This window comes from Meles meles, chromosome 1 (assembly GCF_922984935.1).
Source record: "Meles meles chromosome 1, mMelMel3.1 paternal haplotype, whole genome shotgun sequence".
In the NCBI taxonomy this organism is placed as follows: Eukaryota; Metazoa; Chordata; class Mammalia; order Carnivora; family Mustelidae; genus Meles; species Meles meles.
The window spans coordinates 179,973,250-179,990,491 of record NC_060066.1 but is presented as its reverse complement, the minus strand read 5'-3'; the positions used below and the strand labels follow the sequence as shown (position 1 = coordinate 179,990,491).

At 48.0% G+C, this 17,242-nt stretch overlaps 1 protein-coding gene across 3 annotated transcripts; it reads right to left on the bottom strand.

The window, feature by feature from the left end:
* Positions 1-2,804: 2,804 nt before the first annotated feature.
* LOC123938928 (cytochrome P450 4A6-like) lies at positions 2,805-15,195 on the bottom strand. 3 transcript variants are annotated; one of them, XM_046000719.1, is made up of 11 exons: positions 14,929-15,195; positions 11,544-11,685; positions 10,562-10,606; positions 9,978-10,105; positions 8,846-8,970; positions 8,335-8,489; positions 7,804-7,910; positions 7,523-7,712; positions 6,408-6,472; positions 6,187-6,263; positions 2,805-3,777 (listed from the first exon to the last, which is right to left on the bottom strand). In XM_046000719.1, exons 1-11 carry the CDS (start codon positions 15,190-15,192, stop codon positions 3,609-3,611), a joined length of 1,467 nt encoding a protein of 488 aa, XP_045856675.1. In that variant the 5' UTR covers positions 15,193-15,195; the 3' UTR covers positions 2,805-3,608. The 3 variants fall into 3 exon arrangements, with proteins under 3 accessions (XP_045856675.1, XP_045856689.1, XP_045856681.1); XM_046000725.1 differs by lacking the exons at positions 2,805-3,777; positions 6,187-6,263; positions 6,408-6,472 and adding exons at positions 7,103-7,167; positions 7,257-7,443; XM_046000733.1 differs by lacking the exons at positions 6,187-6,263; positions 6,408-6,472 and having other exon boundaries at positions 3,667-3,777.
* Between the last annotated feature and the right edge of the window lie 2,047 nt (positions 15,196-17,242).

Below are 17,242 nucleotides of genomic sequence, written 5' to 3'. Positions count from 1 at the left end.
CCTGCCATTGGCAACATCTATGCCATTGTCACCTGGTGCTCTGGGTATTCAGGCTTTTTAATTTTTAATTTTTAATTTTTATTTTTTGTTTATTTTCAGCATAACAGTATTCATTGTTTTTGCACCACACCCAGTGCTCCATGCAGTACGTGCCCTCCCTATTATCCACCACCTGGTTCCTCAACCTCCCCCCCCACCCGGTTGTTTTTCAGAGTCCATAGTCTCTCATGGTTGTTTTTCAGAGTCCATAGTCTCTCATGGTTCATCTCCCCTTCCAGTTTCCCTCAACTCCCTCTCCTCTCCATCTCCCCATGTCCACCGTGTTCTTTGTTATGCTCCACAAATAAGTGAGACCATATGATACTTGACTCTCTCTGCTTGACTTATTTCGCTCAGCATAATCTCTTCCAGTCCCATCCATGTTGCTACAAAAGTTGGATATTCATCCTTTCTGATGGAGGCATAATACTCCATTGTGTATATGGACCACATCTTCCTTATCCATTCATCCATTGAAGGGCATCTTGGTTCTTTCCACAGTTGGGCGACCATGGCCATTGCTGCAATAAACATTGGGGTACAGATGGCTCTTCTTTTCACTACATCTGTATCTTTGGAGTAAATACCCAGCAGTGCAATTGCAGGGTCATAGGGAAGCTCTATTTTTAATTTCTTGAGGAATCTCCATACTGTTCTCCAAAGTGGCTGCACCAACTTGCATTCCCACAGGTATTCAGGCTTTTGCTGAAGATGGTGGCAGAGTGGCATTTAAGAGGGTTTCCTGGAAGATGCAGTGCTTGAATCAAGCCTTGAGGCAGGTGAGGTACAAAGGTGCAAAGAGTGACTTTGGGGGAGGGCCTCAGGCTGGGGTCATGTGATAAATTAAAGAGTCTTCTTCAGTACTCCCTGCAGCAGCTGCCTGATGCCTGGGGTCCCATGTATCTCTAGGGTCTTAGGTATAAGGCCATTAGCAGGTTCTAATCCAGGAATTAGACAACAGTGAAAGGGAGGGCACTGGAGAATAAGGGGCCTGATAAGTGAGGGGAATTCTAGCCTGGGACTTGGGGATGTCTGTATGCTGCCCTGGGGATGTACCATCTGGAGACACATCCTTCCTGCTATTGATGCTTCCCCTCTTAGAGAAAGGCCACAGTCTGGGAAGGTTGGCTATGGGCCACCTGCTCACTCCTGCAAAGCCTTGTCAAGACCCAGACCTCCTTGCCCACCTGAGGCTGGGATACAGAGGCCTCAGCCAGGGTGTCATCCATCCACCAACTTCCCTCTCTGTCCTGGCCCTGGATAGACCTTTCTCCATAGAAGCAGAGGTATATATCAATAGTCATCATCTGAGGGCAGAACCAGAGGTCATAACCACTTGTAGCCCATGGGTGGCACCCAAGTCTAAGACTTGTTACTTCCCTCATCTCTGGATTGTCAAGAGACCGATGAGGCAGGACTTACCCTACTTCAATGTCAGAAGAAAGAAACTGCCAAGATGCTCATCAGAAAACAGCTTGCACTGAGGCCTTCTGACTTTGACCTCTTTTGACCAAGACTCCATAGGTGTATTGACTGTCTCTTTGAGAGTTTATGTTGACGGGAAATGGAGCTGAGAACTCCAGAGCTTGACAGAAGGGGGAGGGCTCCACACGGGAGGGGAGGACCAAGGCAGCTGACTAATGGGTACCAAAATGAACTCCACTTAATTCTTCCAGCCCTCTAAACATACCCTGTTGCAGGCGCCTGGGTGGCTCAGTTGGTTAAACATACCCTGTTGCCTCCTACGACCCCAGGCCTTTGTTGTGCACATGTGTGGTAGAGTGTAGAGTGTGTGAGTGGTACGCACACGTGTAGTTGCACATATATGTGTCATGGGAGTCGTGTATATGAGTGTGAACTCACCCTAGGTTTTTTCCTTTGTCTAGAGCCAGCAGGCAGCAGCCAGCAGACCACTTCTTGGTCACATTCTTTACCACATAATCCTGTGGTTAGAGCATGCGTCTATCCATGGGTGGCCACCCAGAATTTCAAGATCCCACTGCATTGAACTCTCTGAGCTTGGCTAACCCTTGCCCTTCTGCACCACCTGGTGCTGGGGAATCTGCCAACCTTCCTGTCTAGCACTTTCCCAGCTTATTTTCCTGCCCCTGGTCAAACATGAAACATCTATACTGCCCCTCCTCAAAACATGGCTGAACTAGCCCCGTAACCTAGGAAGCCAAGGGACTGAAAGGGAGGTCCTGGATGCAAGCACCAACTGGGGAAGAAGCCCCTTCAGGAAGGCAGAATGTGGCATTACACCATAGGCAGAGGTCTCGGGGAGGTCTGTATGTGACATCCAGGGTCTGGGCTAAGAATGGCAGGGAGTAGGACAGGAGGAAAATATGTGTTTAGAACCAACAAAAGAATAATGTCTGGGTTGAGGGAGGCTGGTGGAGAAGGGCAAAAAGGGCCTGAGAACAGGGCCCAGGGTCAGGAGCACCCAAGCAATCACATATTGGCGCAGGGGTGGTCGACAAGAGATGCAAGAAGGGGTCCTGTGGGAGAGGTGCCATCAGTAGTTTGCTGACTGGGGTCTGATATTCTTTCCCACTGGCCAATCCACTTCTCCACAGGGGTTTCTCCTAGTACCCTTGGAAAGCCAACCACTCCATGGCCTGAGACAATGGGACACATCCAGCCCTCCTGGGGTGCTGGCATCACAGAGCTGATTATTATCTCCTTTCCTGTCTCCTCCATCTTTCCTCCCCTTTTCTCTTTTCTCTTCCATTTATCTTCCTCCAAGGGAAAACACACACTCCATGCAACATTAAGAAATTTATTTGAGGGAGGAGGAAAGAAGAGGAGGGTATGTGATGACAAATGCGTATGCTGGTAAAAAACAGGAGAGAGCTGGAAACATGGACTAACACAGTCACATAGGGATTAAGCAGGCATATCCCGGAAGCTGAGATACGTCTGTATTATCTGAGTGCACCTGTCTAATCACAAAAGTCCTTATGGAAGACAAGGTGATATGAAGACAGCAGCAGAAGGATATTGAAAGATGCTATTGGATTTGAAAAAGGAGGCTCCAGGAGCTAAAGATCACAAAGAATGCAACTTGATGCTGGAACAGGCAGAGAAAGGGATTCTTTTTTGGAGACTAGTGGTAGTGTGACCACCAATATCTTGACTGTGGTCCAGCAAAATCCATTTTAGACTTCGATCTCTAGAACTATAAGAGAACAGACTGGTGTATTCTAAGACACTAAGGCTGTGATAGGTTATTATAGCAACCAGATGAAAATAATATAGAGACAATAAAATAGGCATTAAAAAGAAAAAGACATGCAGAGGACAGGCAGGCTGGGAAACAGGCAGGTATTAAGTTCAGTGGGTGGTCAGATTCAGGTGGATAAGAGAAGGGTAATAGATAAGTAAATAGGCTGTCTGGGGAAGGGTGAGATGGAGAAGAACTGACAGTCTGATGTACAAGAGGAGGAGAGCAGGAGGCTGGAAGCGGGCAGAGTGAAAGCAGGAAATGGGCAGAAGACAGACAGGAGAGGCTGACAGGAAGACACGACGGCAGGCAGGAGGCCCTTGGGGCTCATTCTTGTCCCCAAGGGTTAGAGGAGCTTCCTGAGATGCAGGTGGATCCCATTCTTGGACATCAACACAATTCTTGGAGTGGGAACAGGGACCCTGAAAGGATCTGGTGCCAGCTCAAAGCAGAGCAGGGTCAGGGCCACCGCCACCTTCATCTTGTTCATGGCAAACTGTTTCCCAATGCAGTTCCTGGGTCAGGGAGGGAAAAGGAAATGAGAAGTGGCCTCAAACCCCCTGCCAGAAACAGACCATCTGGGGCCCTCCTGCATGGGCCCAGCCTGGTTCCATTTTCCTCAACACACACACACATCTTTATGCCTACTTAACCTTGCTTGTTTCGCTCTCTTCCCTTGATCTTTGACAAAGCCTACACTCTTCCAGGATTAGCTCTTATTCCTATCCGTGCCCTCAGCAGGCCTGAAATCCCATTACAAGAAGGTCAGCATCTTGAGCCTCAGGGCCAAGTCAAGTGATCAGTAAACAGTTAATTATTGAGTTGTTTACTCTCTGCACATGCCATTTCTGGTTTCACAATGGGGAGAGCAGGACAGGGCACCATAGGGGGTGGGCTGGGCTATCCTTTAGGACCTGGGGCACACAGAGGTCCAGATCCTCAGAGAAAGGACAAGGCAGAGTTTCATACGGAAGTCAGAATGGCGACAGGGAAACTTCTTCAGGGACAAAGCCTTAGTGACACTCAACCTGTTGCACCATCTTCCTCAGCCCCTCAGTCAACAAGCTGCTGTAGCCTTCCAATTCTACTGCAGAAATGTCTCTGCAGCCCTCCCTCAACCTCCCATGCAGACTTTTCTGTCTCCTGCCTCCATTCCCTCTTCTGATGCGCTGGCCCAGCTCTGAGCCTCCCATGCCCTCCATCGTAGGTACATGTCCACATGACTCAGCTGACATCAAAGTCCTCTCTGGGTTGTTGGCTCACTTGTCACCTGTTCAACTCCCCTCCTCCCAGCTCAGCTCCTGCTGAGGAGATCCCAGAGAATGTCCTCCCTCCACCTCTGCCTGTCACATGCTCAAGGCTAAGGGCAATACCAGCCTGCCCCCACCCCAACCCCTGCTCACTGTGCCTCTTCATTCCTGTACATCACCCTAATACTTTACTCAAGGACACATCACTTTCCAGAGTAGGACAGTGTCAGGAAAATGGAGCTTCCTACCGTGGGGTCAATTAGGAAATTGATGAAAGAAAGGAAGAAAGGAAGGAGGGAAGAAGGAAAGTAGGAAGAAAAAAGGAAGGAAGGAAGGAAAGAAGGAAGGAAGGAGTCTCTTTCAAGTGGAGGTATTTGTTTCTTGACTGTGAACTCCTGGAGGCAAGGGCACTATGCCATCTCATAGCAGAGGACTTGGCACACAGAGACAGGCTTCATAGACAGTCTAAAAACTGAATGATGTCTCTTGAACTGAAAAAGAAACCCACCCTGAATGGAATAAAATATGAGTAACCATTAGTTCTGAGCTAGGAACTGAGCTGTCTACCCCTCTCCTGTCTCTACTGGCAGCCACATGACTTGCACCAATGTCTAGGAGGAAGGACTCAATCCCAGGGAGAAACAAATCCTGGAGCCAGTATCTAGAAGCACAATTTGCTTAAAGATGTTGTGTGAAATGGGGTTTACTCTGTAATGTGAAGGATCGACACATTCCTGTATTTGGGAAAAAAACTGTTTTCTAGTAACTCCTTACAACGTTTCCTGAAATTACTATTTATAGGACACTCTCAGCAGCACTGGAGGATTTCACAGCAGCCACGCTGGACAATAGTCTTCCCACTGAACAGCCACCTCATGTGTGCTTTACATTTTACACAGCAGGTAATGTTCAAATGCCATGTGTCGTATATATATACAACAGATTGGATTTTCTCCCAAAAGCAATTTAATGTCCTCATTTTTATATATTTGCCCGTTTGGATGTCTGGACTCTAAGTGCAATATTAAGGTACGTAGAACCCAGATTATATGTAATGTTTGGACAACTGGGAAAATTGTCAAGTGTACATGACCATTACCATAGAGTCAATAATTCATTTGGTTGGTGAAAATATAGCCACAACACAGATTAGTTGAGCACTTTATGAAGCCCCTAAGAGACAGAGGAACCTCTCCTGTGTATGGCTGAAATATTTGAGACATGCAGGAAGCTGAGTATGGAAACACATGCAATGTAGTCAATGGTGTGTGTGGAGGCAGAATGGGGAGTTGAGTGGAAAAGGCTGGTTTGAGATTGTGTGCAACAAAAACTTTTGAGTCCATCCTCTCTTTGACTTTGACAACACTTGAAAATTATATGTGAGAAAATCTAATTCTGTAAAGTCATACTCACAAAATGAAGAACTCACAAGAATACCCTGAGCTACTGACACTGAACTGTGGCTGGAGATTGTGTAAGATCAATGGATCAAAGTCTCCATGGCATTCAGTGATTACCAACTTTCTTTGCATAGAGACACATACCTCTTTCCCAGCACTCCAACATGCCAGGGCAGATCTACAGAAACCCACATAAATGTAGCAAGTCACAAACATCAAGTATGTACCCCCAAAATATCCCCTGCCTCTTCCCGTTCTGGTACAAGTGCTTCACCTTGACCCTCCTGAGAAGGGCAGGAAAGCAAGGCTGTGTAGAGAGGAATCCGGTGCAAACCGGGAAGGGTCAAACACCTGCAGAGGGAGCACCAGGGCCAGGACAGGTGTGGTCAAGCCCTTCCTTCCAATCATCCAAGGGACAGCACACCCAGAGGTGGGCCAGGAAGAGGGTTTGATCTGGAGAGGTCATTCCACCTCCTCCTCCCAAGGTCATCATACCTCTGGGTTTGGCCACACCTTTGGGTTGTGGTGAAGGGCATAAAAGGAGAGCGTCACTAAGAATCCTGTGGAGCAGAAAAGAGAAGGCTGGACATACATGCTTGTGGGGCCCAGGTGTACCCACGCACAGCTTGGCAGCCACCATGAGAACCTTTCTCATCACTGTGAATGGAATGACAGCATTGCAGGAGAGGTAGGGCAGACATAGCATAACAGGTATGCAAGTGTGTACGGGTTAGTAGATTAACCATGACCAGGCCAAAAGCAGGGAAGAAGTGGAGGCTTACATTTTGGAGCAACTCACGGGACAACTCACATCAAGTACCATCCATGAGCCCTTGGGGAATATGCATCAGCTCTTCCATCCTCACAACAACCCTCCAGTGAAGGTTCAGAACTCTTTTGTTCCCATGAAGCACCAGAGCCTCAGAGAGGCTGAGCACCTTGCCTCTGACCACCCAACTAGGATGTGGCAGGATGGTAGTGATCTAGATCTGTTCATCAGCTTCTCTCTGCCATCATCCTGAGGGCTCCCTGGAGACGGGATCGTCTGAGCCATGATGATGAATTCTCTGATCTTTCTCATTAGCCTAGACCCTAAAGGAAAGACCGCTTATCCCCCTGCCCCGTCTGATGGTCTCTCAGGCACTGATATCTCATAGAATGAGAATATTAGGGCAAAACCCAAAGCCACATTCAGAGGCTGTCATGTATTTATTTCTTGGATTAAACTCTGTGGGAATCATACCATATACTTCATCTGAAAAACAAAGGAAATATTCATTTTCTTGAGGGAGAAATGACTCTGAAAGACATGCAATAACTGCCCAGAACATGTGGATTTCTGACCTCACACGCGTTCCCGTTGAGTGTTTATGGAGGGAGACTGGGGAAGTTCACACCTTAGGGTAAGGAGCATCCATTAGGGAAGGTGAAGGCCTTGCTGAGCTCTCTGCCAACACCTGGAACTGGCGGATAGAGTCGTAATGCTTCCTTGATGCACATGGTGGTGTAGGGCATCTGGTCCAGGTGGTCCCTAAAAGGGCGGGCAAAGCCCTGTAGCCAGGGAATTCTCTACTTGAGGGGTCGGGGCCTCCCGTTTCATGAGCACTCACCAAGTAATGGAGGCACCTTCCCCCAGGAGGCTCTGGATCTCCTCCTGGCTTTCTGCTGATGCTCTGGGTGTGTGGCCAAAGCATAGAGGATCCAGGAGATGCCGCTGGCTGTGGTGTCATGGCCCTCAAACATGAAGGTGTCCACTTCCGCATGGAGGTGCTTGTCAGAAAAGCTTCTCCCGTTCTCCATCTGGGAAGACAAAGAGAGAGGACAGGATTTTAGTTTTCCCCCCTTCTCTGCACTTGTGGGCAAAGTCTCAGGCCTTCCCTGCCACACTCACTTGGGCAAAGAGGAGGATATCCAGGAAGTCCAAGTGCCTCTTGCTCCTGACCTTCTCCATGTTTCCCTCCTCCTGCAGCTGAGCCTTCCTCAGCTTGATCATTCGGTCTGTCCAGAACAGTGTTCCCAGGCAGAGCTGAGAGCTCTGGGTGCCCAGACACAGACACTCACAGTAGCCCCAGTCAGTGTGCCAGGTGGATCAGGAGGAGTGTGGGAATGGGTGTGTTTGATGGGGTGAGACCTGTAGCACCAATGGCTTGCAGCTCATCACTCCCCTCAGCAGCACAGCCCAAGGAGGCTCTGCTTGAATGTTGCTGGCAGGGGCTCTCATTCAACCTTCACCCATGGGGTGACACATGTAGCTGTTTGCATAGCACCTGGCACCCTAACACCTGCACCAGAGGAGTACCTGGGTGGGTTTTCCCAGGTCCTGGAAGGGCAGCCAGGGGGAGGACTCAGCCTGAGGGTCAGGGCCAGTCCCTTTGGGATGTACCTGATGAAGGAGGGGAGCTTCCCAGAGGGCAGATACAACCTGTGTGTTGATGGGCAAGCTGGCAGGCCTGGTGGTTCCAGCGGCCTTCAGGGTTCAACCTGTAGATGATGTCTTTCTGGTAGAAAACATTCCTTATCCGGGAAAACACCAGGTTGTTCAGGTCCTGAATGGCCTGAAGGTAGGACTGGGAGTACCTGAAAGGGAGGATGCAGAATGGACTGCAAGGAGGGAGACATGTGACCTGGCGTGTGGTGAGCCTGTGTATGGAGCATTCCTCAATCAATGGGACAGGCAACTCTAGGCATTTGTCATTCTTATACCCTCGAGATTCTCAGCCCTTTATGAGGGACTTTGGCATCTAGGTTTCTTCCTGTGGCTGAGAGCAGGGTTTGTGCCTAATGAAGGCTTGGCATGGCTGAATCTGACTGTGGCAAGGGGCTTTCTGCAGAATGTGACTCTTTGGGCTGGTAAACATCCAAGCTTACTGTCTTTCAGATAGTACATCCCACTTGGTATGAAATAGGACCCTGCAACTAAGGATTTCACTGACCTATCTGCCTGTTGGTTGACCTGGTAGCTGAAGGCACATTTCATAAGGGTGTCCAAAGTCATCAAGGAGATGTGTCCAAAGATCTCCAGAGATGAGTTCTGGCTGAGGAGCTCCTCCCATTTGTCCTGTGGTAGAGGGACACATATATCTTTCTCTACTCCTCCAGAAGGCCCATGCCTTCAGTCCAAGGCTGGACTCTCTCTCTGCCTCTCCAGATACTCTGATGAGATGCCCTCACTTTCTAAAGCAGTTGTGTTTCATCAGGTTAGGACCATATAGCCATGCGTTTGTAATATGGTGAGCATTTTCTCAGAATATAGTCTGAGAAAGTTAGTTAAATATTACTTAATTAATCATGATCACTTACCATCTGACTTAGGAAGAAGTTTGGTGATAACCACCTTTTAGGAGATCAGAAAATATTGTTTCTCAGGGTCCTAAGGGGCAACATTTTGTTTCTTGGGGTTGATGTACACATGAAAAACAGGTGAAGTCCCAATTTAGGGAGCAAGAGTCAAGGCAAAGGAAAGATCAAGGGGCTAAGACTGGGGTTTCCTAAGAAGGGATATCAGGGACTTCAGTTCCTCTCACTCAAAAAATGTCAGTTGAGCACAGTGAGTGAGAAATAGGGTCAGGCTCAGAGGTGATGTTATGGCAAGGCACAGCCTTGGAGGGTGGAGACTTGGTCTCCATTTCCCTGCACAGAATGGCTAAAATCCATCAGAATCCTTCAGCTCCAGCCCAGAGCCCACCTGAGTGACATCCTGGGATATCCGCCTTGCTACTGAAAGTGCTACTCTCCAGGCCAGCCAGGGGCAGTTTGTCCAGCTGTCTAGGGGCATTGACTACTCTTCCTGTCCAAGTCAAAGACATGGAAGCGGGACAAGAAGAGAGTCTTTATCCACCATGACTGTCTCTCTTGTGGGCAATGAGCAACAAGTGAATGAAAACAGGTGCCTGGGTCATTTCCTGTTCCATCCATCCTCAGGGGGCCCTGTCTCATAATATGGTATAAGTTGTGATTCTGGGGGCCATGTCTAATGGATGTCTGAGGGACACAGCGCTCTGAGAGTGGACTTTGTGAACTGTGCTGGGGGGTGTGAGTGTGCAGGTGAGCAGGGGTTGAACTTACCAGCATCACTTGGACAGAGTCGGCCATGAGCCCCACATAGGGCTTCAGGATGTCATAGTGGAAGGCCAGGGTCAACATTCTCTGGTGCTGGAACCACTTCTGCCCATTCAACAGGAGCAAACCATACCCTGGACCACAACGGGGGTTGTGGGTGTGGGGAAGGAACCTCCCAAGAGTTGTCTGGGGACAACAGGGGAGGAACCCAGGGTGTCAGAAGAAGAGCATCCTGGACAAGGCAGGAAAGGACAGTGCATGTCAGGAAGGGGACTTTCCAAAGCCTGGTGCACAGCTGTGAGATCGAGGTTGAAACAGAGCAGCACTGGGTTAATGGAGGACTTGAATGAAAAGTTAGTCTAAGATCATTACGGAGGACTGAGAAGTGATGTGGGAGAAACTGAGCTATAGGAGGGCTCCCCTACCATTAGGAAGGGGTGAGGTTTTTATCTGAAGAAAAGAGAGGAAGCTCAGTTCAGAGTTGAGTGGAGTGACTGTGGTGCTGGTCACCTCGTATTTGTCTGGGCCAAATGGATATTTGTTGGCAACCTAATAGAAGGTGAACCATAGTCTTTGTTAAATATACTTACCTATCCAGGGAGCCATGAATCTGTAAGAACCATCAGACTTTGGGTCTGAAAGTAAGAAAGGCATTACAGGAAACTGGAGGTGACCAACGAAGACAGGCTGCCCCCAGGAGGTAGCTGTGGTCTAGACCATTGTCCCCCATGCCTTCCTGATAATTGTCAGCTGGCAATTTGTGTCATTCCATCTCCCATTTGCCTTCCAACCAGGACTCTCTGTCTTTCCTGATAGTTACTGTGGGCTCAGGAAGGCAGACTGAGTGTTCCACCATAGAGGCCTATGGAGTAGGAAGTTGAATCAGTAAGAAATATAGCTTATGTCCTCAGTGCTAGTGACAAGAAAGTAGCTTGTCCAGTGGTTTTTTGTTTGTTTGTATTTTTACCTTTTTTTTTGTTTTTTATTTTTTGTGGTGGCTCAGTCATTCCACGTGCCAGCATAGGCAACAGATTGGGGTTCCACGCAATCCATCATGAATAAGAAATTGTCTTGAGTTCTGGGATCACACCATTTGGTGAAGGACATTAGAAAGAAAGAAGGAAAGAATAAAAGATGGAAAGAATGAAGAGTGGAAATGAGGGAAGGAAGAAAGAGGAGAGAGGGATGGAAGGAGAGAAGGAAGGTGGGAGTAAAGGAAGGAAGGAAATTAAGAAAGTAAGAAAGAACGGAGGAAAGAGAGGAAAGGAAGGAAGGAATAAAGGAAGTAAGGTAAGAAGAAAGGAAGTAGAAAAAAAGAAAGGAAGAATAAAAAGAAGGAAGGAAGGAAGGATGGAAGGAAGGAGAAAGCGAAAATGTAATTCCTTACAGTTATTTAAATTTTCAAATAGAGTAACTGTATTTGGGTTTCTGCTGGCTCTTGGGCTGGAAAAATGGCAGGTAGAGGGTCAGGTGTTTATGACTGAGCCAGCAGTCTCTCCTCAATTGTCGCAGTCCCCAGGAATGTATCCAAGAGAGAAGAAACCCTCCAACAGACAAGTGGTTTGCACTTACCTGATCGCCCCAGGATCACCTTCATGTAGCCTGGGTCATAGACTACGAGGCTAACCCTACTCCCCCATAGCCAGCGAGGACTAGCACAAGGATATTTCTCTGCCCTTTTCTGAAGCTCTTGTAGCTCCTGACACTTTTGGAACTGTAACCAAGGGAAAGATAAATCAATAAAACCTTGCTTCCTCTTTAGGTCCAGTGCTTGGAGAGGTGGGAAGGGTAGGATGGCCACATGGAGATAGTTCTGGATATCAGCAGTGATTAGGAGTTTGGAAATATTTCTGATGAGCAAGGCTGTGATAGGGATTCCAGATTCATGGAACTTATGTTCTAGTGGGAGTAGAGGTGGGGACGTCAAATGTTGTTGTCCAATGACTTAAGGAGGCTTCACTGTGCTCTCAGGTCATGTCCACCACTGGGGCCGCACTTCTCCTTGGATCTGGTGCAGGGACTGCGTTGTGAGAGCCTCTTACCATGAAGCTATGTTGCCTCATCATCCAGGGTCCCTCAGACCTGTGCAGTAGGGGTCCCTGGGGGGATCCTGTTTCAGCACAGTTGCATGCCTCCTTTCTGGTTGCTTGCTCTCCAAGCCAGTTGGCTTCCAGAAACTCCTGCTCCTGGGTTGTGTTGGTAAGTCCTCTGGGGACCCCAAAAAGCTGGATAGTGTTCTACCTGGCTCTTTCTCTCCCTGGGTCACTGGTCTGTCAGCTTTCCAGACAACTGCTTGGGACAGCCATCTCTTCCTGAGCAGGTGTGGCCAGGGCCAGCTGAGACTATTAGAGAGGACATGGTGCCCATAGTGGCAGTGGCAGTAACTCTGTAGGCTGATACTCAGTGTCTACTGGCTTTCCGTCTATGGCCACTCACACAGGAAGTGCTCCATGGCAGCTGTTTCACCTGGCCCCTCCCAGGAACTGGGGTCACAAAAATGTCCCCAAGTGAGATACCAGGACAGCAGATAGAAAATAAAGGGTCAGCACAGGCAATCAATTGTCAGGTGCTATGGGCTGTGCTGACCTGTGGTCTCCAAGACAGCGGGGAGAATCTGGGAAAAGATGAGGCTGTTGGGTCGTGGATTCCCATACAGGAGTTCCCCTTTCATGGTTCCTGACTCATTTCAGCCCTATTTAGTGCAGCAGGTTTGGTAACCTACAAATATGCTAGTCATTTATAGGCATTACTATTATCTTCAATTTTTATAATTAGAGTGTAACTGTGACCTTTGGTCTGTGCCAGGTGACATTCGGAGATTAGTATAACTCACACAGGACTGTATTCATCATCATCATCATCATCCCCATTTACAGATGAGGAAAAAGAAGGATAGAGCAAGTATTTGAAGTATGTGTAGAGCTAAGGTAGAATCCAGGTAGCTTGGCTCAGAGCCCATATGCTTCCCTGTCTCACTTGTCAATTGTCATCTGGCCTGAAAGATTCACTTTAACCTACTGCACATGGCAATCTAATTCCTGACTTAGCCAATAACAGAGGTACTGAATAAAAGAAGTCTCAGATTTGTCAGAGGAAGAAAAATCTGGCTGCAATATGTTAGGCCAGCAGAAGCTGAGAGCTGATTGGGTACTGGGGGTAATAGGAGTTATGTAAGTAGAACTTGTGTGCTTACAGTCTCCATACCATCCGTGTAATGGGAGTCAGTGGAGGAAATTTTACTGGTTGCTTAGGTCAAATCCTACCTCAGAAAGGGGACAACTGCATCTAACAAAAGGTCACAATTTCTCCAAATGGACAATCTAGAAGTCATTAGTGCAACAATTTGCATGAAGAAACTGGCCTATGACTGTCTCCCTGTGGCTGATGTGAAATCTCTGTCTCTGGCTCCACTCAGCTGAAATTGCTTGGCCTCCTCAGCAACATCCCCAGGTTAGGCTTGTTCAATCCACACACAAGACAGCCCCTCCTCACATGCCTCCACTTACTGATTTCCCTGCTGAAGGACCAGTAGTGGTCCTTCAGAGCTGGAGAGTAAGTACCATCTCCAATCTAGCTGCAAGCTGCTCCTTCCTCTGCATCTCTTGGGGACATCTCTGTGCTGGTAACTGGGTACTAGAAGGGGGTTACATCCTTAGCCCAAGGAGCCCACAGTACTGTATTGAGGAAGGAGAACTGGGAGGTAAACAGATTCATTAAATGGTGCAATTCAGTGTCAATATTTTTTATCTGCCCCATCCTGGAAAACTTCTCACATGAGTGCCAGTAACTTGTCAGGGTTTTAACACTGAAATCACCAGTCTGGAACATCACATAGTCTCAGGCAAACCAAGCTGGTTGCTTCCTTGCACCGGACATCACACCGCAGTCTGGCAGGTGAGCCTATTTTCCAGGGACCTGACACCCAATTCCTGTCTATGGTCTCCATAAGCTGTGAAGCGCTCTGCTGTCTGTATTCCCAAGCAGCTCAAGGCTAGGCTTCGAAGATGGGATTGAGTGACCACGACAGGGAAGCATTAGGAAGGGTGTTCTGAGAGAGGAGCTGGGGCTCCTCAGCTAGGAGGGGCAAGACTCAGGAAGGAACAGCCATCGTCCTTAAGGTCAGTTGTAACCGTCTCTCAAAACAATGTAGTGCTTAAAATACAACCCATGAGAAATTGAACTAGCCTGGCAAGCATGCTTAAATGTTACCTTAAGAAGAACATGCATTCGCAACAGGTCTCTTGGGGAGAGGATGATTTACCTCTTCGAAGTCGAGCAGTCAGTAATGCCTGGCACCACTCAGGGTGGAATGCCACCTGCTTCATTTTTGGATGTTACTCCCCTGCCTCAGAGACAGCCTACTGTTAATTGGTTATCAAGATAATCCCCTTAAATGTGCTTCTTCAGTTATAAATTCTATACTGCTTAACCATATATATCCTACTCTCCTTGCTTATCTAGAAGATTTGTAAAAATGTATAACTCATATTCTTTCTTATTTATCTACAAAGCCTGTGGTTAATGTATAACTCTCTTCTGCTCCTTTGTTAGTTGTTATCTTGTTTCTAATAAATAAATAAATAAAAACTGAGGAGTTGTTTGGGGCGACAGTCTTCTCTACTGTCAACCCCTGCTCCCTTTCTCTTGCAACTAACTTATTTGTGCCTCATTCTCCCGTGGGCCCTCAGGAAGCGGCAGGGTAGGACTGCATGACAGCCTGCAGATCTACTTAAGGAAAGAGGGTGAGACCAGCCTGAGGACACAAGCACAGGCTTCCTTCAGGCAGGGAGCTCCTGGGAGTGGAATGAGGAGCCAAGATCTGAGCGGTAAGCTGGGTGTTCCCCAAGGCTCACGTGCTAGTCACACAAGAAGCCTATGTGGGATGCATCTGCTGACTAGGATGATGCTCCAAAGCCCTGGATGCCCAGCCTTCCCACTCCCCTCCAGCCCCTCTTACCTCATGCATGTGCCCAAGGAGCCAGTGAGAAGGAGGGGACAGGAACTCCTGGACTGCTCTGAGCAGCCACCGCCTGTGTAGGTACAGCTGTGCTGCTTTGAGCAGCAGCAAAACCAGCCCCAGCACGGAGGTCACTTGCAGGAGCCCAGAGACGCCGCCCAGTGTTCTGGTGACACTCGGCACAGAGACACTCATGGTACAGGTGCTGCTGGATCGCTGACTCTCCCTGACTGTCCCTGACTGTTGCTGACCTTCTGTGAGCATCCCAGCCCAGACAGTCAGGGGAGGATTGCCCTGCCCACTTGCAGGGAGGGTGAAGGGTGAGGGCAGGGCTTAGACTGGACTTCTAGAGTTCATTAACTGTGAGGTTGTTAATGGGAAACTGTGGGAGGAAAGCTTTGTCAGCAGACAGTGATAATGGCTGGGTACGTTCCCACTTGCTCCTCTCCCTGTTATTCAACAAATATTTCAGGGGCACCTACTCTGTGACAGGCAACTGCTATATGTGGGACACAGCTGCCAGCAAACATGAATCCTGACAGCAGACATGAATCCTGAGCTAGACTTCACAGTCTAGTTTACGAAATGTTCAGGAAGTTGGTTTAGTTTGATTATTATCCCATTTGTGAGAGGAAAACACTTACAGAGAGCTAAAGTGATGTGACCAGAGGAAAACAACCATTCAGAGTATCAGCTGCAATTAGAATCAGGGTTTCCAAACTGTCTGTCTCAGCTGCCTCTGCATTATTCCCTTCACTTGTCATACTCCACGATTCAGTGATGTGGGCTGACTCTGCCTGCAGGCAGAGCACTGGCCTCACACTCAGGAAGCCCAGTCCAGGGCTCGCTGATGACATATGAAGCTGGCCAGTCATACTCTCTGAGCCTCAGGTTCTCCTTCTATAAGGGTATAATCATCTCTTTCCCAAGTTCCTCCCAGAAATGCTCATTTGGTCATGCATTTACTCACTCATGCACTCAGCAAATGTTTCCTGAGCTCACAGTGTCGGAAGTAAAGGCAGAGAACTAACATAGTACAGGAAAATGATAAGGCCTGTAGTAAAAGAATGGGGGTGAGGCCACCTGGGAAGGAGAAAACTAAAAACAAGTATGGGACCCAGAAGTGTGAATAAGAATTCGCTAGGTGAAGAGTGCTAGGGAGAGGGATGGGCACTGACGACTCAGGGAGTACATCTGAGGAGGACAAGTAGGTCTCTCAGCTTCACTTTATTCCTGATTCTCTTTACCCAGAATGACTCCAAGCCCATAACTCTGAAAGGAAAACAAGATGTTTTTCTCAAGAGTTCTTTGGAAGGCAGCTTTTCCTCCTGCCCTATTCCTCGCCCTCAACCTTGTTATTCCTACACCCTCCTCCTGTGGCTGACCTTGTGACAGGAGATTCATTACATAACCCATGTACCCACAGTTCTCTCTATTTCCCCCTAAGTCCTGGGCTCCTGTCCAAACCCAAGGGTGTGTAACCTCGTTACGCATGCCTCTCAACTTTCCTCCATTTCTATGCTTACTTTCTGTCCATCTCTGGCCCAGACCCAGGGAATCTGGAGCCTGACTCCTTCCCTTGCTTGGATCAGTACCAGCTTTGCACTTAGCACATGAGGGGCAATTGTGGAGAGAGCTTGGAAGTGGGACAGCCTGGCTTGCAATTCTGGATGTAACTCCGGGTTTGCCTCCCTGAGTCCTTGGTTTCCTCTACAGAACTGGGTACATGTTGTTTGGTAATAGGTAGCATTTCATGAGCATTTACAATATTCTAGACACTGAGCAAGGAACTTTATGTGTTTTCCCTACAACAATCCTATAAAACAGATTTTTAAAAATCCTGAAGTGTCAACATGGGAAGACCCTCTTCAGGGTCAGGGGAGCAATTCCACACTGAGATGGGTCCTTTCAGATTTGGAATCTTTTGTTTTGTTTTTAAAGATTTTATTTATTTATTTGAGAGAGAGAGAGAGAGAGAGAGAGAATGCATGAGCAGAGGTGTGGTGGTGTAGGGGAGAAGCAGAGGCAGAGGGAAAAGCAGACACCCTGCTGAGCAGGAAGACTGATACAGGGCTTGATCCCAGAATCCTTGGGTCATGACCTGAGCCAAAGGCAGTCCCTTAATCTATTGACCTACCCAGGCACCCCAGGATTTGGAGATTTGACCCTCAAATCTATGGCCAACCCATCTTTGACAAAGCAAGAAAGAATATCCAATGGAAGAAAGACAGTCTCTTCCACAAATGGTTTCAACAATGGTCATTGGACAGCCACATGCAGAAGAATGAAAATGGACCACTTTCTCATACCATAA

What these genes read in the sequence shown, in the direction of transcription:
- LOC123938928 (XM_046000719.1), bottom strand. Translation starts at nt 15,192, where the DNA reads ATGCTCACAGAAGGTCAGCAACAGTCAGGGACAGTCAGGGAGAGTCAG. An exon ending in GGTGATCCTGGGGCGATCAG is followed by an intron (nt 10,607 to 11,543) that starts GTAAGTGCAAAC and finishes TCTTACTTTCAG; the next exon opens with ACCCAAAGTCTGATGGTTCT. An exon ending in AGGTGTGGCCAAACCCAGAG is followed by an intron (nt 6,264 to 6,407) that starts GTATGATGACCT and finishes CTCCCTCTGCAG; the next exon opens with GTGTTTGACCCTTCCCGGTT.